Here is a 25112-nt window from a genome sequence, read left to right on the forward strand (position 1 = left end):
ATTCTCACTGACATCTTCAACATCTCCCTGAGCAGTGCTGTCGTTCCTATGTGCTTCAAGGCCGCCACCATTGTCCCTGTGCCAAAGAAGTCTTCAGTGTCCTGCCTCAATGATTGCCGTCCCGTTGCACTCACATCCATCATCATGAAGTGTTTCGAGAGGCTCATCATGAGGCACATCAAGACCCTGCTGCCCCGCTCACTGGACCCCCTGCAGTTCGCGTACCGTCTTAACCGTTCAATAGACGATGTCATTGCCATCACCCTCCACCTGGCCTTAACCCACCTGGACAAAAAAGACACGTACGTTCGAGTGCTGTTCATAGACTTCAGTTCAGCATTCAACACAATCATTCCTCAGAAACTGACTGGAAAGCTGAGCCTACTGGGCCTGAACACCTCCCTCTGCAACTGGATCCTAGACTTCCTGACTGGGAGACTTCAGTCAGTCTGGTTTGGAAGCAGCATCTCCAACACCATCACACTGAGCATGGGGGCCTCCCAAGGCGGTGTGCTCAGTCCACTGCTGTTCACTCTGCTGACCCACAACTGTGCTGCAACACACAGCTCGAACCACATCATCAAGTTCGCCAAAGACTTGACCGTGGTGGGTCTCATCAGCAAGAATGATGAGTCAGCATACAGAGAGGAGGTGCAGCGGCTAACGGACTGGTGCAGAGCCAACAACCTGTCTCCGAATGTAAACAAAACAAAATAGATGGTTGTTGACTTCAGGAGGACATGGAGTGACCACTCTCCATAGAACATTGACGACTCCTCCGTAGAGATCGTTAAGAGCACCAAATTTCTTGGTTCACCTGGCGGAGAATCTCACCTGGTCCCTCAACACCAGCTCCATAGCAAAGAAAGCCCAGCAGTGTCTCTATTTTCTGCGAAGACTAAGGAAAGTCCATCTAACCCCCCCCCCCCCCCATCCTCACCACATTCTACAGACGTTGTATTGAGAGTATCCTGAGCAACTGCATCACAGCCTGGGGTTCGGAAGTTGCACTATCTCGGATCACAAGACCCTGCAGCGGATAGTGAGGTCAGCTGAGATGATCATCAGGGTCTCTCTTCCCACCATCACAGACATTTACACCACATGCTGCATCCACAAAGCAAACACCATTATGAAGGACCCCACGCACCCCTCATACAAACTCTTCTCGCTCCTGCTATCTGGAAAAAGCACCGAAGCATTCGGGCTCTCACAACCAAACTATGTAACAGTTTCTTCCCCCAAGCCATCAGACTCCTCAATACCCAGAGCCTGGCTTGACACCAACCTACTATACCCTCTACTGTGCCTATTATTTATTATTATTTATTGTAGTGCATGCACTGTTTTGTGCACTTTATGCAGTCCTGGATAGGTCTGTAGTCTAGTGTGATTTTTGTATTGTTTCATGTAGCACCATGGTCCTGGAAAATGTTGTCTCATTTTTACTATGTTCTGTACCAGCAGTTATGGTTGAAATGACAATAAAAAGTGACTTGACTAGATTTTCTCCTTTGTGTACTTCACTCATGGGAGCCACCATAATCTAGTTTCTCCAAAGTTAGTATTCAAAAATTTGAATCTATATCTCCATTTGTTCATCCATACATTCAACTGTTTGTGACAAAAAATATGTTCCCCTTGAAAGGGCATATATCTTGTGAGTTTTTACCTTGCCTCACTGATAATTGCCTTGTCATATCCTAAGGTCAGCACCAATTCCTTGTACTTTCATTTTTGCAAATGCTATCTTCTGATGAATCTTAACAAATGCCAAGGCACGAATGAAGATATTGGTTGAAATCAGTGATCAATACAGTGGATTAATTGGGTCATCAGTTAATTGGGGCAGCCACTTATTTGGGACAACTCTTAAAGAACAAAAACTAATTGAGAAAATAGCTGCAATCTTTTCATTTATTTGGGACACATGCTGCTTAATTGGGACAGGAGATTGTTGATGGACAATTTCTAACTAGTGTTAGTCGAACAGTTTTAACTAGTGTACACTTGTATGGCTATTAGACATTATACCCTGCCAAGGATGACCGTTTTTAAATTGTGTCAGTTCCAATGCCATATTTTGCTGACAGCACCACTGTTTTAGGCTGAATTAAAGGTGGCGGCAAGTCAGTATAATGGAGGGAGATTGATCAGAGGTGAAGAAGGTCACTATCTTTAAATTCCTCAGTGCTATCATTTCAAAGGACCTGCTCTGGGCCCAGCATGTAAGTTCAATTACAAAGGAGGCATGGCAGCACCTCTACTTCCTTAGGAGTTTGCAAAGGTTTGGCATGGCATCTAAAACCTTGACAAACTTCTGTAGATGTGTGGTGGAGAGTACATTGACTTTTTACATCACAGCCCAATGTGGAAACATCAATGCCCTTGAATGGAAAATCCTACAAAAGGTAGTGGATACGGCCTAGTCCACCATGGGAAAAGCCTTCCCATTGAGCACATCTACACAGAGTATTGTCGTAGGAATGCAGCATCTGTTATCAGGGATCCCCACTACCCAGGTCATTCTCTCTTCTTGCTGCTGCCATGAGGATAAAGACCCGCTAACCTCTGCCAGAAAACTGGGGAGGAAGTTCATCTTTCAACAGGACTACAACCCAGAGCACACTGCCAGAGCAACCATGGAGTAGCTTCAAATGAAGCAAATTGATGTCCTTAAGTGGCCCACTTCAGTCCTGACCTTAACCCAATTGAAAATCTCTCACAAAACCTCAAGGGGGATGAACATTTTTGAACTGCTGACATTTCAGTTTTTGAATTTTAATTTTTCATGCTTTACAATTTTCCCTGTTTTTTTAGGCTCTACTGTGAAAAAAGAAGCATGTGATTCACAAATAAAAATTCTCAGTTAAGTTGACCAAAATCTCTGATTGTAATACTCATTAATGTGAACAAAGAGTTTGGGGCTGAATACTTTTTCAATGCACTGTAATTCTCAAAGAATAAAGGACAATATTGGTGAAAATAAGTGAACTATCAACAGCAAAAAGGATACAAAACCAAACTGATAATGTTTCACCAGTCTCTTCAAAGCATGTAGATGTCTCTCAATGAGGTTGCACTGCAGAAATTGGAAAGATAGGTTAAGTAAGCACAAAGCTTCAAGTTTAAATCACGACAACATTTGATTGAAAAATAGATAGCTTCTAAAGTCCATTAATATTTGTATGCATCATATTCAATGATTTCAATTAGTAAATTGAGAAGTTAAACACTTTCTCTTAAAAAGTTTTTAAAAAATTCCAGCATGATTCCATGCTATATGCCCTTTAGCAAAGACTGCAGGATTCAAATCAAAATTTAATGACACATTAAAATGAATTTGGAGAAATGTCAGGCAAAATGAAGAAGAAATCATTGATGCCATCAGTATGTATATTAATTTGCTTTATCATTTTTGGATATGAGAATTTTTGATGATCATTCTTAGCATAGTACATGATATTATACAATACAAGCAGATTCAGGAAGCTATTCCACAGGACAATTTAATGTCATTCATATAGAATATAATTTGTAAACAGATTTATTACATCTCAGCAACCCTGGAGATATTTAGATTTCTAACAGTTAGTAATCAGAGTTCCATATTTTAAGTGTTACACTGATGCATGCTACTTACTACATATCTGACAGAGTTCATTGCAAAGAATATTTTGACAGATTTTAGGTAGGATAAATTACAAGTCTCAGACGGCATGCTAATACTTTCAGCAAAATCTGTACAAAATTTAAGACAAGTTACAAAATAAAGCACATTTTTGAATAAACATTCAATCGTAGCCCCCTGGCCACCCTCAGGGTCGCTCGGCTCGCTGTCGTCTAGGGAAACAGCCCTCGGCCCCGCCAAATTGGGTAATTAGTTTGTGTAGATGCTGTGTGATGTACCCTACCTCGCCCAAATAACAGACAATACACCAGATACGATTAAGTGATTTACAGTTTATAGATATTACTGGAACTATATAATTAATAGAGAATAAAATATAGAAGGAAAATAAAAGGCACCACACTTATCAAAGTTCAATCTCTTCGTGCACAAAACAGTTGGAGCTCAGGACCCTTCTTCTTCACCCTGCGACCCCTCGGACCACCTCGACCGGCCACCTGGGACCAACAACGGTGGTCGACCAGACGCTCACACGAGTCCGTCTCCGTCTCCTCGCTGAACGCCCTCCTCGGGGTCCAACCCTATTAGCGGACTCACAGCACCTGGTTCATCCTCTGTCCCTCTCTCCCGCCTTCTGCCCCCAAACCCCACGCATACAGTATCTTCAAATACACCAAAAACATAACAACTATCCCAATTGGTTCATTCGTCCTCATATCAATAGATAATACAAAACAGACTGCTAGCGGGAAGGACTTTCTCAGCGTTTAACATAACAAAGAAGCATTCCTAAGTATAACATAACAAAGAAGCCATTTTAATTAGCCTACACAGTAACATAAAAGATGAAACCCCCTTACACATAGAATATACAGCAAAGAATTAGAATATTTAGCCCAATCAATTGATAAAACTGTACTCTCTGTGCTCCACTCATGCCTCTTCCCATCACTGTGCTATGAGTTTTAACTGCTATTCTTTTCTCCCAAAGTAGTGATACAATGAGTTAATCAGGAAATAATTCATGAAATTATATGAAAAGCAGTCACTTAAATTTTAAATAAAATAAACTAAAGCATTGTAAGTTCTCAACAGACCAGGCAGCATCCTAGATAATTTTCAAAAGAAGGTAATGAACCTGAAATATTCACTCTGTTTCCATTTTGATAGCTAATCCCTGATGTGCTGAGTATTTCAAGCCTCAAAATGCTCCTTAAAATTGGTCACTGAGCAAGATTTCGGTCACCTGTTCTAACTTAGCTTGGTGTCAGATCATAACCATTTGGAACAGGAACAGGTCCTTCAGTCCACAATGTTGTGCCATACCAAATAAATTTGTACTTAAGTGACCAACTAAACTAAGACCTTATATCTACACAATGTCAATATCCTTTCATTTCCCTCACATTTATGTGTTTATCTAAATGTCTTTAAAATTGCCTAATATATCTGCCTCTACAACCATCCTAGGCAGTCATCCCAGGCACCCACCACTCTCTGTGTAAGACTCTCGCCCTTCACATCCCCTATGAAATTATCCCCTCTCACTTTAAATGTATGCCTACTAGGAAAAAGATACTGTCTATCTACTCTTTCTATGCCTCTCATAATCTTATAAATCTTTATTAGATTCCTCCTCAGCCTTTGCCGTTCCAGAGAAAACAACCCAAGTGTGTCCAATGTCTTGTTTAGCACATGCTCTCTAATCCAGGCAGCATCCTGGCAAACCTCTTCTGCACCCTCCCCAAAGCCTCGATATCCTTCCTATAATGGGGCAACAAGAACTGTAAGCAATACTCCAGGTGCAGTCTAACTAGGGTTTTATAAAGCTGCAACATAACTTCCTGAATTTTGAACTCAATCCCTCAACTCATAAATACAAGCATGCTGTGTGCTTCTTTACCATCCTATCAACCTGTGTAGCCACTTTTCGGGAGCTATGAACTTGGACTCCAAGATCCCTCTGCACATCAACACTGTTGTTAAGGGTCTTGTCCTTAACAGTGTACTGTCTCTTTACATTAATAAAGTACAACACTTCACATTTGGCCAGGTTAAACTCCATTTGCCATTTATCTTCCCATATCTGCAACTGATCTAGATCCCGCCATATTCTTTGCCAGTCATCTACGCTATTCACAACATCACCAACTTTGTATCATCTACAAACTTGCCATGTTTTGTTAGATGTCTTTAAATATTTTAAGATATTTTAGATGATGTATAAATGCATGCTTTGGTTACAGTAGAAACAATTTAGAAACTATTAATTTACTGATTATCTGCATAAAAACAGATAAAATATACAGTTAATGTGGCCATAGGTGACAAATGACACAATGATTCCAGGTACCTAAAAACATGAAAATGCACCTGTTTTTTTAAAAGAGGGCCTAAAAATGACTTCTTATGACTTTTTATATTACATAAACAACAATGGGACTCTATAACAAACGACACTTAAAAAAGAGAAGGTATAGAGATCTTAGTGGTTTTTAAGGTGGTAAAGTCCCCACGACCTAATGAGTTGTATCCTGGGCTCCTATAGAAGCTAGAAAGGAGGGGTCTAACAGTAAATTTTAAATCACTTTTCTCATAGAAGAGGTATCAGATCATTGGGGGAACAGTGAAAATTGTACGTTTATTCAAAAAGGGCACCAGGAATAATCTGGATAAGTCTAACATCAATGGTAGGGAAATTATCAGAAAAATATTATGAGAATTAATCTACCCAAAGGGAGACCATAATACCATGAGACATAGGAGCAGAACTTGGCCATTCCATCAAGGCTGATATGTTATCCCTCTGAAACCCCTTTCTTCTGCCTTCTCCCCATAACCTTTGATGAATTTACTAATCAAGAACCTATTAAACTCTGGTTTAAATATATCCAGGGACTTGACTTCCACAGCTGATTGTGGCAATGATTTCACAGATTCACCACCTCTGGCTAAATAAATCATTCCTTTTTGTTCTAGAGGGACACCCTTTTATTCTGAGGCTGAGCTATCTGGTCCTAGACTCCCTCACTATAGGAAACATCCTCTCTACATCTGTTCTATCTAGACCTTTCAATATTCAATAGTTTCAATGAGATACCCCCTCATTCTTCTAAGCTCTGACAAGTACAGGCCCAGAGCCATCAAACACTCCTCATATGTTAACCCTTTCATTCTTGGGCTCATTCTTGTGGACCTTCTCTGACCTCTCTCCAACATCAGCAGCGTAGCGGTTAGCACACTGTTAGAGCTCAGGACATCAGAGTTCAGAGTTCAATCCCAGCGTCCTCTGTACATCCTCCCCGTGGAATGTGTGTGTTTTCTCCAGATCCTCCAGCTTCCTCTCACCGTCCAAAGACGTACGAGGTCATTGTAAATTGTCCCGTGATTAGGTTAGAACTAAATTGGGGTTGTTGGGGGTTGTTCAGGGGTGCAGCTCAAAGGGTCAGAAGGGCCTATTCCGGGCTGTATCTCTAAATAAATAATATGTATCCTTTCTTAGATAAGAGGCCCGAAATTGTTCACAGTACTCCAAGTGCAGACTGATCGATGCCTTATAAAGCCTCAGCATTACAATAGAAACAATTGTAATTGCTTTTATATTCTTGTCCTCACGACAAGGGTTGATCAAAGATGGTCAGCATAGCTCTGTCAAGGGGAAAGTGCCATCTGGAAACTTTGCCTGCATTTTCCAAGGATGCAAACAAGTATGTTGATGAGGGTAGAGTGATTGAGATTGATGTCGTTTACTTGGACAAGTTCCCACATGGAGGAATGTGACATGACCCTTTGGGATCCAAGCCAATTTGGCAAACAGATCCAAAATGATATGATACAATACAAAGCAAGCCTGAGGGGTGAGATGGAAGGGGTGGAAGCCAGATTGATAGATTCAAAGCTATCAGGGAATAGATAGGGTCCATAGTGAGAAAATTTCCTCCCATCAGAGGAGTACTTAAGCAGAGGGCATAGTTTTAAGCAGAAGGGTATAGAGGGAGAAGGGAAGAGTTGGATATTCATCCAATGGGATTTACCAGGATGTTGTCTGGATTAGAGAATATGATCTATCAGAGAGGCTGGACAAACGTGAATTACATTCTCCAGAGGACTGAAGACAGAGGAGCAATTTGAAGTGGAATAATAACCATAACAGAATCAATGGAAGACTAACCAACTAGGGTGTTCAACCAGAGTGCAAAAGAAAACAAACAGTTCAAATTCAAAGAGAAGAAATGATTATAATAAATAACTAAGTAAGAAATATCAAGAACATGATATGAAGAGACCTAGAAAGAGAGTCCATTGGTTGTGAGAACATTTCAATGATAAGGCAAGTGAAGTTGAGTGAAGTTTTCCCCTTTGATTCAAGAGCCTGATGGCTGAGGGGTAGAAACTGCTCCTGAACCTGGCGGTGTGAGTCCTGAGGCTCTTGTACCTTCTTCTTGATGGCTGCAGCTAGAAGAGAGCATGTCCTGGTGGGGTCCCTGATGATGGATGCTGCTTTCCTGCGACAGTGTCTCATGTAGATGTGCTCAGTGGTTGGGAGATATTAACCCATGATGGACTGGGCCATATCCACTACTTTTTGTAGGATTTTTGATTCAAAGGCATGGTGTATCCATACCAGGCTGTGATGCAGCCAGTCAATATACTCTCCACTACACATCTATAGAAGTTTGTCGAAGTTTTAGATGTCATGTCAAATCTCCAAAAACTCCTAAGGAAGTAGAGGCGCTGTCATGCTTTCTTCGTAACTGCACTTACCTGCTGGGCCCAGGACAGGTCCTCCAAACTAATAACACCAAATAGTTTAATGTTGCTAACCCTCTCCACCTCTGATCCTCTGATGAGGATTGGCTCATGGACCTCTGCTTTCCTTCTCCTGAAGTCTATAGTCAGCTTCTTGATCTATTTATGAACTACCCTGCCATCACTCAAAAGAAATGCAGCATACAGCAAAGACCAAGTGACAAGAGAACATTCCAATTGTATGAATTAAGATCCACATTCCACAAGTAACCTTGACTTTAGCCAAGCGGTTCCAGTATAGTTATTATACAGGTATGTATCAACTTAACAAATGTGGAGGGGCGCCACGGTAGCGAAGCAGTTAGCATGACGTTGTTACAGCTCGGGGTGTCAGAGTTCAGAATCCAATCTCGGCGATCTCTGTAAGTAGACTCTGTACGTCATCCGCATGGAACACATTGGTTTTCTCTGGGTCCTCTGATTTCCTTCCACAGTCCAAAGACATACGGAGTAGGTTAGTTAGTCACTGTAAGTTGTCCCATGATTAGGTTAGGGTAAAACTGGGGTTGTCATGGACTGCCGAGCAGTGCAGCTCAAAGGGCCTAATCCATGCTGTATCTCTAAAAAAAATAATTAAATTGACCAGTGAGCCCTATCCATAAAGGTAAGGATAAATCCATCCTATATTTTAATAGTCCATCAGTTTTCTCTCTATCATCAGAATTGACAGTCCTACTAAATACAATTATTCACCAATCGTCTTCTCACTAACATCCAATTAGCATTTTGCCAAAACTATTTGACCACAGACCTTATTACAGCTTTGGTCCAACCATAAATAGAAGAGCTGAATTCCAGAAATGAGGTGAAAGCCAACACCCTTGAAAACAAAGAACCCTGTTAAATCGAAGTGAATGGGAATTATATAGTCATAGAGTCATAGAACACTACTGCACAGGAACAGGCCCCCCTGCCCATATAGTAGGTGCCAAAATTATTAACCTCCCTAGTCCCATTGACCTGCACCTGGACCATAGCCCACAATACCTCTCCTATGCATTTACTTATCGAAATTTCACTAAAATGTTGAAAATGAACCTGCATCCACCACTTCCACTGGCAGCTTGTTCCACACTCCACCTGAGTGAAGAAGATCGCCATTTCATGTTCCTCTAAAACATTTTACCTTTCACCCTTAACCCATGATCTCATCTTACCCAACTTCAGTGGGAAAAGCCTGCTTGCATTTACCCTATCTATACTATTCATTATTTTGCATACCTCTATCAAATTTTCCCTCAACCTCCTACGTACTAGGGAATAAAGTCCTAATTTGTTCAACTTTTCCCTGTAACTCAGGTCCTCAAGTCCTGACAACAACATCCTTGTACATTTTCTCTGTACTCTTTCAATGTTATTGATAACTTTCCTGTAAATAGGTGACCAGAATTGCACACTAATTAGGCCTCACCAACGTCTTATAGAACGCCAACATAACATCCCAACTCCTGTATGCAATACTTTGGCTTAAGAAGACCAATGTTCCAAAAGCTCTCTTTATGACCTCATCTATCCGCGATGAATTTCAAGGAATTATGGATCCATATTTCTAGATCCCTCTATTCTACCACATACCTCAGTGCCCTAAGAGCTACTGGTTTGTCCTCCCAAGGTACATTACCTCACACTTGTCTGCATTAAATTCCATCTGCTATTTTTCCAGCTGGTCCAGATCCTAATGCAAGCTTTGCTAGCATTCCTCACTGTCTACAATGCCCCCAGTCTTGGTGTCATCTGCAAATGTGCTGATCCAATTTACTATGTATTTCCTATTATTATCTAGCGCGTTGAATAGACGAGAAACAACAATGGACCCAGTACCAATCCCTAGGGCACTTCACTAGTTACAGGCCTCCAGTCAGAGAGGCAACCATCTACTACCATCTTCTGTCTTCTCCCGCGAAGCTAATGTCTAATCCAATTTACTACCTCATCTTAAATGACAAGGGACTGAAACTTTTTAATGACTATCCTTAATCAGTCCCTGTCCATTCAAATATTTATATATTGTATCTGGTCCCTTAGAATACTGTCCAATAATTAACCCACTACTGATGTCAGGCTCACTAGCCTATAAACTTACAGAGAGCTTTTCTAAAACAATGGAACAACATCAGCTATCCTCCAATCATCTGGCACCACACCCGTGCTAAGAATGATTTAAATATCTCTGCTAAGGCTCCTGTAATTTATGCAATAGCCTCTCAGGAGGTCCAAGGGAACACCTTTCAGGCCTTAGGGATTTATGCACTCTAATTTGCCTCAAGACACCAAGCATCACCTCCTCTGTAATCTGTATACATTCCTTGGCTTCTCAGCTGTTTTGCATCACCTCTATAGACTCTGAGTCTGCCTCCCAAATAAATACAGATGCAAAAATATCAGTTTAAGATCTCCTCCATATCTTTCAGCTCCATGCATAGAACACCACTCTAATCTTCGATGATCAATTTTGTCCCTTGCTATCCTTTTGCTCTTAATATATCTATAGAAGCCCTTGGGATTCTCCTTCACCTTATCTTCTAGAGCAATCTTACGCCTTCTTTTAGGCCTCCTGATTTCCTTCTTAAGTGTCCTCTTGCATTTCTTATACTCTTCAAGTACCTCACTTGTTTCTTCCTATCTACACCTGCAATGCACCTTCTTCTTCTTAACCAAGGCCTCAAGATCTCTCGAAAAACAAGGTTCCAAAACTGTTATCCTTGACTTTTATTCTGACAGGAACACTCTCAAGATTTCATTTTTGAAGGTCTCCCACTAACTAAGCACAACATTGCCAGAAAACAACCTGCCCCAATCCACACTTGACAGATCTTTTCTGATACTACCATAAAAGGCCTTTCTTCAATTCAGAATCTCAATCCAAGGACCAGAATTATCCTTCTCCATAATTGATGATGATAGGATGATGATAGGCATCCGTTAGTCTCCTGAGACCATGGATTTGCGCCTTGGAAGGTTTCCGGGGCGCAGGCCTGGGCAAGGTTGTATGGAAGACCGGCAGTGGCCCATGCTGCAAGTCTCCCCTCTCCACGCCACCAATGTTGTCCAAGGGAAGGGCATTAGGACCCATACAGCTTGGCACCAGTGTCGTCGCACAGCAATGTGTGGTTAAGTGCTTTGCTCAAGGTCACAACACACTGCCTCAGCCAAGGCTCCAACTAGCGATCTTCAGATCACTAGATAAACTGTCCTTTGTTATTCAAATAACAAGCCATGTGTAACAAAGGACTTTAAGAACATCCTGAACGCTAAAAAGAGGACATTTAGAGATGGAAATAGGGAGGAGCTGAGGGCAATACAGAGGGACCTGAAAGTCAGGATCAGGGAAGCTAAAGACAGGTATAGGAGGAGGCTTGAGAGGAAACTCCAGCAGAACAACGTGAGAGAGGTCTGGAGTGGGATGAGGACCATCATTGGGTTCCGGCAAACTACCAAAAGAGGAGCTGAAGGCAGTGTGAACAAGGCCAACGAACTTAACCTGTTCTTTAACAGATTTGACGTTGTGGCCCCTGCCCATCCCTCACATGAGCCATCTGTTGTCGGTCCCCAACCAACACATATTCCACTCTCCCCTCCTACTCCTCCTCACAGTTCCCCCACCCTGCTCTCATGACTATACCCCTTCCCCACACGAAACCACCATGGCGGGCTTCACAGCTGAACAGGTGAGAAGACAGTTGAAACGTCTCAACCCAAGCGAGGCTGCAGGCCCGGATGGTGTCAGTACCAGGGAGCTCAAAGCTTGTGCCCTTCAGCTATGTGGAATACTTCGCCATGTCTTCAACCTGAGCCTGAGTCTCCAGAGGGTTGCTGTGGAAGACGTCCTGCCTCGTCCCTGTGCCAAAGACGCCGCGCCCCATTGGCCTTAATGACTACAGACCGGTGGCATTGACCTCCCACATCATGAAGACCCGGAGAGACTTGTTCTGGAGCTGCGCCTGGCCTATGGTTAGGCCTCACTTAGATCCCCTCCAGTTCGCCTACCAGCCCCGACTAGGAGTTGAGAATGCCATTGTCTACCTGCTGAACTGTGTCTACGCCCACCTGGACAAGCCAGCGAGCACTGTGAGGATCATGTTTTCTGACTTCTCCAGTGCGTTCAATACCATCCGTCCTGATCTGCTGGGGGAGAAGCTGACAGCGATGTAGGTGGATGCTTTCCTGGTGTCATGGATTATTGATTACCTGACTGGCAGACCACAGTACGTGTGCTTGCAACATTGTGTGTCCGACAGAGAGATCAGCAGCACTGGGACTCCACAGGGGACTGTCTTGTCTCCCTTTCTCTTCACCATTTACACCCCGGACTTCAACTACTGCACAGAGTCTTGTCATCTTCAGAAGTTTTCTGATGACTCTGCCATAGTTGGATGCATCAGCAAGGGAGATGAGGCTGAGTACAGGGCTACGGTAGGAAACTTTGTCACATGGTGTGAGCAGAATTATCTGCAGCTTAATGTGAAAAAGACTAAGGAGCTGGTGGTAGACCTGAGGAGGGCTAAGGCACCGGTGACTCCTGTTTCCATCCAGGGGGTCAGTGTGGACATGGTGGAGGATTACAAATACCTAGGGATACGAATTGACAATAAACTGGACTGGTCAAAGAACACTGAGGCTGTCTACAAGAAGGGTCAGAGCCGTCTATTTCCTGAGGAGACTGAGGTCCTTTAACATCTGTCGGACGATGCTGAGGATGTTCTACCAGTCTGTGGTGGCCAGTGCTATCATGTTTGTTGTTGTGTGCTGGGGCAGCAGGCTGAGGGTAGCAGACACCAACAGAATCAACAAACTAATTCGTAAAGCCAGTGATGTTGTGGGGATGGAACTGGACTCTCTGACGGTGGTGTCTGAAAAGAGGATGCTGTCCAAGTTGCATGCCATCTTGGACAATGTCTCCCATCCACTACATAATGGACTGGTTGGGCACAGGAGTACATTCAGCCAGAGACTCATTCCACCGAGATGCAACACTGAGTGTCATAGGAAGTCATTCCTGCCTGTGGCCATCAAACTTTACAACTCCTCCCTTGGAGGGTCAGACACCCTGAGCCAATAGGCTGATCCTGGACTTATTTCATAATTTACTGGCATAATTTACATATTACTATTTAATTATTTATGGTTTTATTACTATTTATGATTTATCGTGCATCTGTAACGAAAACCAATTTCCCTCGGGATCAATAAAGCATGACTATGACTAAACGCCTTAACCACGTGGCCACACACCAACCCTTCTCCATAATTACCTTGAAACTAATTACAATATGATCACTAGAAGCAGTGTTTCCCTGCTCAAATTTCTGTCACCTGCCCTGTTTCATTCCCTAACAGGAGATCTATTGTTGCACTCTCTCTAGTTGGGACCTCTATGCTCTCTAGTTGGGACTAAGGAAACTTTCTTGAACATATTTGACAAACTCCATCCCTCTAGCCCTTTTACAGTATGGGAGCCCCAATCAATATGTGGAAAGTTAAAATCACTTACTATCACATCCTTATGTTTCTTGCAACTGTCTGGGATTACTCAACAAATTTGACTATTGGAAAGTCTATAATATAAGCCTATTAATGTGGTCATCCTTTCTTATTCGTCAGTTCTACCTATACAGCCTCAGTAGACAAGATCTCCACTCTATAATGTGTGAACACTGCCATGATATTTTCACTGACTAGTAATATCACTCCTCCCCTCTAGCTCTATCACATCTAAAACACGCCTAATTAAAGAAACATACTTTATTCTTGTACTCAAATCCTCTTGCAATCATTTCCTCCACATATGTCCAATGTTCTTCCTGGTAATGATGCCAGACTATTGGGTCTACAGTCCCCTTCATTTTTATATAGTTGGGTTAACTTTGCCTCCAGCCTATCTGTGGCAGCTGTTTTACAGTCTGTGGAAACTGATGAAATGATAACCAGTTCATCCACTTTTGCCCTAGCCACACAACTTCAAAAGGAATACCATCTGTGTTTGCATGGATGGGCACAGAGGTATTGCCTACAGAACACAAGGGTCTAGAAGATGGATTCCAGATAGGGATAGACTGGTACTGGATGTTGATAGGAACAACAAAGAGAAACTCCAAGGCCACCAAAGTGATATTCTTAGCATGGTGGCTGACCATGCCAGGTTAAGATTCATACAGTGACTAGTAGGGCCTCGGGAAGTACTATCGAATGGAGAGATCTAGGAGTGCAAATGCATAGTTTGCTGAACGTAATGTCACAAGTAGATAAGATGGTAAAGAAGGTGTTTAGCACTCTGGGCTTCATTAGTTAGAACACTGAGTATAGGAAATGGGAGGTTATGTTGTAGATAGATAATGTATTGGTGAAACTGCACTTAGAATATACTACGTCCAATTTTGGTCACCCTGTTATAAAAAATGTTATTGAACTAGAAAGAGCACAGAAATGATTTACCAGATGTTGCCTGGACTTGGCGGCCTGAGATACAAGAAGAAGTGTATAGACTAGGACTTTATTTCTGGAATATTGGAGATTGAGGGGCAACCTGATCAAAGTGCATAAGATCCTGAGGGGCATAAACAGGGTGAAAGCACATAGGCTTTTTCCTAGGGAGTGGTTCCTAAAGCGCATAGGTTTAAGATCAGCGGTGAGAGATTTTAAAAGGACATCAGGGGAAGATACTTGGAAAGGGTAGTGTGTATTTGGAAGAAGCTGCCAGAAATGGTGGCTGGGGTAGGCACATTAGCAACATTTAAAAGTTGCAACTTAACAAGGCTCTTTCAACTTGGACTTCCTAAACCTGAGATAGCCATCATTTGGAAGAATAATTTCAGACAATGCTTGTGAATTCCATCACCTACAAATCCTTTTTCAGTCACACACTAATCTGACTCAGAAGGGATGCCTGAATTAAGGATGTCTCTGAGCAACTGCAGAAATTTCTTCAGTGGGAGGGCCAGAGGCCATTGTATACATTGGTACAAACAATAATGACGGAACAAAGGAGAATAAATGTAGGGAGTTAGGTAAGAAATTAAACTGCAGACCGTCAAGGTTAGTGAAATCTAGATTAATCCCAGTTCCATGTGCTAGTGAGCCCAAGGACAGAAAGATAGTCAAATGGATGCACGGCAGAAGAGCTGGTGCATGGAGCTAAGTTTCAGGTTCTCATATCATTGGGATCCCTACTGAGGTAGAGGTGACATGTACAAGAGGATGGCTTGCATTTAAACCAGAGGAGGCCAATATTCTACTGGGGAAATGTGTTTTTGCCATCAGGGTTTAAATAAGATAGATGGGGGGGGGGGGGGGGAGGGATATCCAAGAAAGTGAAGTCAATGAGAAGACGGGGGTTTGTGCAGTAATGAAGGAATGTAGCAATCATGTGTATAGTAAAAGAGTAGAAAGGATCACTGCTTTAAAGTGCATCTACTTCATTGCACATAGCTTAAATGGGAAATCAGATGAATTGAGAGCATGGATTGCCTCTAGACCAGGGAATTCCAACCTTTTTTATGGCATGGACCAATACTGTAAAACAAGGGGACCATAGACCCCTGCTCTAGAGTCTACAGCAACCTTTCTCAACCTTTTTGCCCTGGAGGAACCCTTGAATTAATTTTCAGGTCTCAGGGAACCCTTGCATAAAAATTATTATATCTACAGTTCACAGGTCGAATTTGAGATAAGTACACACGGATTTCACCTTCACCTGAAATAAGATGATTTCTATCCTTGCTCTTGATGCTTGTTAAACAAGAAAAAAGCTTGCTCACACATGTAAGAGGTTAAAAACTGCAACAAAATGTTCATTGCTCTCCTATGAATGGCAGGATATTCTTCTTTCACAGAGATCCAGTACTTGTCCAGTGGCAGGTCAGTAAATCTCATCTTGAGTACACAGACCGCAGACTGCACAATCACAAAGTTCTTCCTCTTCTCACTAAGTCAATTTCTCAGGCTGAGCAGAAGATTCAGAGAGAGAGTCCCTCACTCAGTCATACACATGTGTTGAAAGGGAGTAAAAATACTGTTTAATTTTGTTCTGCAGTTCTTCCAGGTAATTTTCAATAAGACTGGAAACTTTCTGATAATCTTCCTCACTCTGAAGCCCAAGAGGCAGTGGAAACATTTCAAGATTTCCTTTTCCAGCATGATTTTTCCAAAGATTGAGTCACTGGAAGTCAAAACATTTTCTCCAGGGCCTTGCAGAGATTTGTTCAACGGGTTCATATGATGAAAAATATCTGTTAAGTAGGCTAGTTTCTGCAGCCGTTCTTCATTTTCAAATCACTCAGAAATATCTGGCCTACTATTTTAGACAATAGACAATAGGTGCAGGAGTAGACCATTCGACCCTTTGAGCCAGCACCGCCATTCACTGTGATCATGGCTGATCATCCACAATCAGTATCCAGTTCCTGCCTTATTCCCATAACCTTTGATTCCACTATCTTTAAGAGCTCTATCCAACTCTCTCTTGAAAGCATCCAGTATTTTCTTGAAAGTACTCCTGCAACTCACCTTTCAGCTCAAGCACCCTGTACAGAACTCTACCTCTGCCAAGCCACCATTTTTCTGCATGTAGCAGGAGATTGGTGTGCTCTTTGTCCAGGTTTTCACACAGTTTTTTGAACATTCTCGAGTGAACTGGTCTGAATCCTTTTACTGACTGTGACATTATTTTCAAAAGCTTTAATCTGTTTGTTTTGAGATTCCAATAGTCATTTAAATAATCAGCACTCTTGCGTGTCAAATCGCTGTAATTTGTAGTTAAGTGTCTTTTCAATTTTGCTGGGGCCTTTGCTACATTTGTAATTTGTTTGCCACAGACTAGGCACAATGGAATAGGACAACTTGGATCAACAGTCCACGTGAAACCCATTGATAAGTAGCTTTCATCGTAAAGACAGACTTTTTTGTGTCTGTTGTTGCATTAGAACAGTGAAATGACTCAGAAGTTTGTAATTCTTCATCATTAACCTTTATCAGAATTGTCTGTAGACCTAGGCCTAGAATCTTTTTCTTCTATCTCTCACCTCCTCTTCAAAAATCAACACACTGAACAGTCCTTAGAATGAAAATTTCCCTCCAATTTTCTACTACACTGGTAGAATTTCCTTCCTCTTGCAATCCGTGTATGACACCCTTCTCATCCCCCATGTGTACCATTGCATCTGTACACATGGGGAATGAGAGAGGACCCGAACTGTAAGTTCTGTGGTCAAAAGGGGACACTGGCTCATATACTGTCCAGGTGTAAAACAGCTCTAACTCAAGGACGGTATAGATGGCGCCATAATAAGGTGCTTCTGGCCCTTGCTGACACACTAGAGCGGGAGAGATGCAAGAAGAGGACAGCTGGCACAGATTTGAGGAAGGCCATCACCTTCATCAAAGAGGGAGCCAGGCCTTTTGTAACCAAACAACCAAAGCCCGATCTGCTGCTAACAGCCAAGTCCTGGGAGATGAGGGTCAATGTGGGAAGGAGGTTGCAGTTCCCGGATGTGGTGCACACAACCCTACGCCCGGACATTGTACTGTGGTCAATTCTGGTTGAGCTGACAGTGCCATGGGAGGAGGGATGGGAAGAGCCCCACAAGAGAAAGGCCTTGAAGTACTAGCCCTTAGTGCAGGAGTGTAAAGACAAGGGATGGCAGGCATGGTTGTTTCCTGTGGAGATCGGCTGCAGAGGTTTCCCAGCCAAATCAGCATGGCGGTTGTTGTCAGATCTGGCCCTGGACGAAAGGAGCAAAAAACAAGCAGCTCGTAGGATGGGAGAAGAGGCAGAATGAGCCTCTTGTTGGATTTGGAGTAGGCGAGAGGAGGAAAGCTGGAAGCCAGGAGCAGATGGGCAGTGATTTGGCCACCACTGCCGGCCCACCAACTGGAGAGTGTCGTGGTTAAGGGTCGAAACACTCGGTGAAGGTTGGGAACCACTTGATGACATCTGCTCCTGGCTGAAGGCTATGGTTACCCTGTAAGGTAACTGGAGAATGCACCCTAACAGGTGTATGTAACAAGCAAGCACAAACAACTGGAAGATGGAATATAGTGTCGAAGTATATGGTCGTGCACTTTGGTAGAAAAATAAAAGGACAGACTATTTTCTAAATGGAGAGAAAATTTAAAAATCTGCGTTACAAAGGGACGTTGTGCAGGATTCCCTGAAGGTTAATTTGCAGGTCAAGTTGGTGGTAAGGAAGGTAAATGTGATGTTAGCATTCATTTTAAGAGGACTAGAATATAAAAGCAAGGAATTAGTGTTGAGGCTTTCTAGAGCACTGGTGAGGACCCACATGGAGTATTCTGAGCAGTTTTGGGCTCCTATCTTAGAAAGGATGTGCTGACACTGGAGAGGTTTCAAAGGTGGTTCACAAAAATGATTCCAGGAATCAATCCAAGTCTATTCAAACTCCCCTTACGACTAACACACTCTAATCCAGACAACATCATATTAACCTCCCCAAAGCCTCCACATCCTTCCTACAGTGTGGTGATCAGATCTTTATACAGTGTCACAGTTGTGGCCTGATTAAAGTTTTAGACAGCTGCAACATGACTTCTTGCCTGTTATATTCAATGCCCCAACCAATGAAGGCAAGCATGTTGTATACCTCCTGTGCCACCTGATCCACTTGTGTTGCCACTTTCAGGCAGCTATGAACTTTCAAATTTAAACTGTAATGAGATAGTATGGAGAGAAAAATGGCACTTGCCAAAGCATTTCTGGGGGTAATCTCTAAATAAGTTTCTTCAGAATAATTGATAAATGAAAAAATGAGAACATCTTTAAACAAAATTTTTAAACCATTAACAAAGAAATCAGTATGTCCAAATAGATAAATATTAAAATAGTGGAAATTTAGAACTGTTTGACTCTGAGGTTAAGAAGGTATATGGTGCATTGGCTTTCATCAACCGTCAGATTGAGTTTAAGAGCCAAGAGGTAATGTTACAGCTATATAGGACCCTGGTCTGAGCGCACTTGGAGTACTGTGTTCAGTTCTGGTCACCTCACTACAGGAAGGATGTGGAAACTATAGAAAGGTTGCAGAGGAGATTTACAAGGATGTTACCTGGACGGGGGAGAATGCCTTATGAATATAGGTTGAGTGAACTTGGCCTTTTCTCCTTGGAGTGGCGGAGGATGAAAGGTGACCTGACAGAGGTGTATAAGATGATGAAAGGCATTGATCATGTGGATAGTCAGAAGCTTTTTCCCAGGACTGAAATGGCTAACACAAGAAGGCACAGTCTTAAGGTGCTTGGAAGTTGGTACAGAGGAGATGTCAGGGGTGAGTTTTTTTACGCAGAGAGTGGTGAGTGCGTGGAATGGGTTGCCAGCAATGGTGGTGGAGGTAGGTATAATAGGGACTTCTAAGAGACTCCTGGAGCTTAGAAAAATAGAGGGCTATGGGTAACCCCTGGTAATTTCTAAAGTAAGTACATGTTCGGCACAGTATTGTGAGCCGAAGGGCCTGTATTGTGCTGTCGATTTTCTATTATTTCTATATCTTATGCTCTTATTGTCTAAGTATGAGGTAATGCATTTTGAACAATTAAACCACAGTAAGACCTGCACTGTGAATGGCAGGGCACTGACAAGTGCTGTGGAACAGAGGGACCTAGGAGTTTAAGTATATAGTTTGCTGAAAGCATCTGCACAAATAGACAGGGTGGTGAAGAAGGCATTTAGCATGCTGGCCTTCATCATTCAGGGAAATGAACTTAGGATTAGGTACATTATGTTGCACTTCTATATCACTGATCAGGCCACACGTAGAGTATTGTGTTAGGAAAGTTTATAGGAAAGGCATTGTTGAGCTAGAGAGGGAGCAGACGAGGTTTATGAGGATGCTGCCTAGACTAGAGGGCCTGAATTGTAGAGAGAGATTGGAAACACTGCTTCTTTATTTCTTGAAGCACAACAAAATGAGGGATGACCTTTTTTGAAGTTTATAAAAAGATGAAGGGTATGGATAAGGTGGACAGTCATAGTCTTTTACACAGGGTTGGGGAGTCCAAAACTAGAGGACGGAAATACAAGATAAGAGGGGTGAAATTTAAAAGAGATCTTGGAGGTAATTTCTTTACACAGACGATACTGAGTACCTGGAATGAAATGCTACAGAAAGTGGTCAAGGTGGGAACAATTGCCACATTTAAGAGGCATTTGGATAGGTAGATGGAGGGGAAGAACTTTGAGGGTTATGGTCCGAATGTAGGGAACTGGATCTAGCTGGGAAGATGCTGTGATCGGCATGGACCAGTTGAGCCAAAGGATCTGTTTCTGTGCATATTACTCTTTTGATTCATCACTGTAATACCATTCACTGTGCCAGAGACCCAGGTTCAATTCCACTGCTATTTATAAGGAGTTTGTACATTTCCCCACCCCACAACCATGTGAATTTCCCACAGGGTGCTTTAGTTTCCTCCCACATTCCAAAAATGTACAGGATAGTTGGTTAATTAGTCACATGGTTATAATTGGGCAGGGCTGGCTTGTTGGGCCAGAAGGGCCTGTTACTATGCTGTATCTCTAAATAAAGACAATAAAATACAGGCATTTGTTGTCAATGATGAAAGAAGAACTATCACTCTAGAAGACAGTGTAGAACATGTAAAGATGTGGTTCACCAGTACTTTCTCAAGAGCAGCTGGGAATGAATAACAGGACTTAAAAGCCACAGTGGAAGCAAGACATCCTCAATCATAAGGGCCAGTCTACAAAGAAGATGTGGACAGAGGACAAGAAAGGGTAATACCGATATTTGAAAATAGTACAGAGACAAAGTTACATTAAAGTACAGCACAGAAACAGACCCTTCAACCCAACTAGTCTATGCTGAACCGTTTACATTGCCTACTCCCATTGACCTGCACCAGGACCATAGCCCTCCATGCCTCTACCATCCATGTACAGTGCCTATCAAAAGTATTCGCTCCTTCTCCCCCCCCCAGAAGCTTCTATGTTTTAGAACATAATCACACTTGATTTAATATTGCTTTTTTTGACACAGATCAACAGAAAAAGACTCTTTTGTGTCAAAGTGAAAACAGATCTCTACAAAGTGATCTAAATTAATTCCAAATATAAAACACAAAATAATTGATTGCATAAGTATTCACCACCTTTAATATGACACACCAAATCAATCATCACTGGTGCAGCCAACTAGTTTTAGAAGTCACATAATTAGTTAAATGGAGATCACCTGTGTGCAGTCAAGGTGTTCCAATTGATTGCAGTAAAAATACACCTGTAGCTGGAAGTTCCAACTGCTGGTTGGGGAGTTGGACTGGGGTGCTGGGGGTGGAGTGATGATTTTGTTGTGGGTGCATGTGTGAATGTGGTTGTGGAACTTGTTGAGGGAAAGAGTTGAGGGAAAGAGACGAGAGAAGGAGTGGGAATTGCTGAGAGGGGGCCGCATGGATCTGGTAATGGCGGACAAGGTGGGAGGGGGGTGAGGGAAAGAGAGTGGAGAAGGAGTGGGATAGGGATTTGGGATCAGAGGTAGGCAGCTGGGGAGAAATGGATTATTGTGAAGGGAGAAATAAAGGGAATGAGGAGATAGTGAGGGGCTGGATGAATGAAAACTGAGACAAAGGGAATAAAAGAATAAGAAATGACATTGGAGAGAGCTCTGAAAGTGAGGAAGATGAACGTTCAGAGAGAAGATGTTGACATAATTAGGTTTAATGAGAAGGCTCAAGGACACATGAAGAAAATTAACCCATTTGTGCTAACAACTCTAGCAAATAAGATAGGGGAAATAGTATTGGCAAAAGTCCTTAATGATGGCAACCAATTGGTAAGATGTGCAAATGAGGAACAACTTGAGAAAGCACTCAAGCTAAAAGAGATAGGAAGATGCAAGGTGGAATACACAGGGAGGGTGAAATGGTGGTTGTAGTGATCATGGGGGTACCAATGAGTATAAATATGGAGGAGTTAAAGAGGAATATCAAAGGAGGAAAAGTAATGAATGTTCTAAGACAAAAAAACAAAGGAGGGAATGAAAAAGGAATGTGAAACAGTATTGCTTGAATTTGAAAAAGAAAGAGTGCCAAGGAAGGCATTCCTGGGTTTCATGAGTTACCCAGTAAGGGTGTATGTGCCAAAGCCATTGAGGTGCTATAATTGTCAAAGGTTTGGACACGTAGCTAAAAACTGTAAAAGGCAGAGGAAATGTGCTAGATGTGGGAATGATCATGAATATGGAAAGTGCAGAACAGGAGTGCAACCAAAATGCTGCAATTGTGGAGGAGCTCATAATGTGGCATATAGTGGGTGTGAGGTTATGAGACGGGAGAATAAAATTCAAGAAATAAGAGTGAAAAGACAGATCACTTATGCAGAAGCTGTAAGAATCTCAAGAGAACAAATAATGCTCCTAATGAACAGGGAGCAATAGAGATGCGAGAGATACAACAAAGAACAAATGACAGGATTTATGTAGACAAAAAGGCTCTAGTAACATTCATTGTAGGAGTGATTAATAGTACGGCTGAGGTAGTCAAAAAGTGACAAAATTCAGCTGGTGGTAAAAGCAGCAGTAAACCATTTAGGGTTAGTAGGACTGACATGGGAAGAAGTGAGGAAGAACCTCACTAATCAGTCAAGCCAGGAAGTGTCATGGGTTGGTTAATTCTAATTATGGTGATTCTTTTGCAATGGAATGCAAGGAGCTTACTGGCCAAATAGCCAGGAATTCAAGCACTTTAATAAAGAAATGGTTGTAAAACTGGATGTAGTGTGTATTCAGGAAACTTGGTTGAAACCAACTTTAGAGTTTGTGGTATATGGGTATACAATGATAAGGAAAGATAGAAATCTGGGGAGAGGAGGGAGTTGTGCTATGTTAATCAAGAAAAGTATACCATATAGGGTACTAGAAAAAGGAGATGATCAGGAATACATAGTGGTGGAAGTGTTGGAGTGGTTATAATTAACTACTACAATCCATGTAGAAGGTTGGATTTGGACAGCCTATTAAGGATACAAGGACAAAACAGACATAAAGTAGTGTGGTGTGCAGATTTCAATGCTCACAGCACAATATGGGGGGATCCGATTACAGATTCAAATGGAAAGGTAATTGAAGATTTGATGGAAGAAAGGGATTTGGTGTGTATGAATGATGGTAGAGGAACAAAGATAAACAGAACAACAGGAAGTGAGTCAGTATTAGATATTACATTAGTGTCTAATACCTCGGCTGGTGTTAGTAACTGGGGAGTTTGGACTGCTTCAATGGTAGGCAGTGATCACTACCTAGCTTTATGTTCAGTGGGTGAAAGAGTTGAAGTAAGACCAGGTGCTGGAATCCCAAAGTGGGTGTTAGGAAAAGCAGATTGGGGTAAGTTCCAGAAGTTGAGTGAAGAAGCATTGACAAAGATTGACATTTCTGGAAATATAGATGAATTAAACAGTCAGGTCACTTCAGCAATTATTATGGCAGCAGAAGGATCTATACCCAGGAGTCAAAATAGGATGAATAGAAAACTGGTACCATGGTGGATAGAGGAATGTTGTAAGGCTGTAAAAAACAAAAATAGAGCATTCAGGCTAGTTTAAAGAACCCATAATATGTAGCATTTGATTCAATATAAGAAGGCACAGGCAGTGGTGAGAAGAACTATATGTCAAGCTAAAAGGGCAAGTTGGAGTTTTTGCAACAAAATAGGAAGAACAACACCTGTGGGAGAGGTATGGGGAATGATTAAGAGGATGAGGGGAGATAGAAGGGAATGGGAATATCCAGTAATGATATCTGAGGAGGAAACAGCATTCTCCAGTAGGAATAAGGCTAAGATCATGGCCAAGTCATTTGTACAGATACACATCTCAGAAAATTTGTCTGAAGAAGGGAGAAGGAGAAGGGAAAGAACAATGAGTCAACACCCAGGTGTGTTAAACAGGAGGGAAGAAACAGATGATACAATTGATGATCATTTATGTTGGCAGAAATGGTGAGAGCAATAAAGAGATCGAGACCAACCTCCCCAGGGAAAGATCTGATATGCAACACTGACAACGTGCTGGAGGAACTCAGCAGGTCGGGTAGCATCCATGGAAACGATCAGTCAATGTTTCGGGCCGGAACCCTTTCGTTAGGACTGAAGAGGGAAGGGGCAGAGGCCCTATAAAGAAGGTGGGGGGAGGGTGGAAAGGAGAAGGCTGGTAGTATCAGGTGAAAAACCAGTAAGGGGAAAGATAAAGGTGTGGGGGAGGGGAAGCAGGGAGGTGATAGGCAGGAAAGGTGCAGAAGGAATGGGGAAAACACAATGGGTAGTAGAAGGAGGTGGAACCATGAGGGAGGTAGTAGGCAGCTGGGGGAGGGGGCAGAGTGAAATAGGGATAGGGGAGGGAGGGGGAGGGAATTACTGGAAGTTGGAGAATGCCAGATGAAGTGGTAAATGTGGGCTCACTTTTAATATTTAAGAAAAACTTGGACAGGTACATGGATGAAAGGTGTATGGAGGGATTATGGTCCAGGTGCAGGTCAGTGGGACGAGGCAGAAAAATGGTTCGGCACAGCCAAGAAGGGCTAAAAGGCCTGTTTCTGTGCTGTAATGTTCTATGATTCTAATCCGATGTTCATACCAAGGGGCTGGAGACTACCCAGATGGTATATGAGGTGTTGCTCCTCCAACCTGAGTTTAGCCTCACCAGGGCAGTAGAGGA

At 42.4% G+C, this 25112-nt stretch overlaps 1 protein-coding gene across 4 annotated transcripts in view; it reads right to left on the reverse strand.

Annotated features, from left to right (window-relative positions):
• Window positions 1-25112, reverse strand: part of LOC140195457 (cilia- and flagella-associated protein 69-like) — a 174505-nt gene that overhangs the window by 126855 nt on the left and 22538 nt on the right. For all 4 annotated transcript variants that reach the window (XM_072253775.1, XM_072253774.1, XM_072253773.1 and 1 more), the window contains exon 3: window positions 3017-3082. In XM_072253775.1, coding sequence (XP_072109876.1) covers window positions 3017-3082 — 66 coding nt within the window. The remainder of the gene's footprint in view (window positions 1-3016; window positions 3083-25112) is intronic.

The sequence above is a fragment of the Mobula birostris genome, chromosome 3 (genome assembly GCF_030028105.1).
Source record: "Mobula birostris isolate sMobBir1 chromosome 3, sMobBir1.hap1, whole genome shotgun sequence".
Taxonomy (NCBI): Eukaryota; Metazoa; Chordata; class Chondrichthyes; order Myliobatiformes; family Myliobatidae; genus Mobula; species Mobula birostris.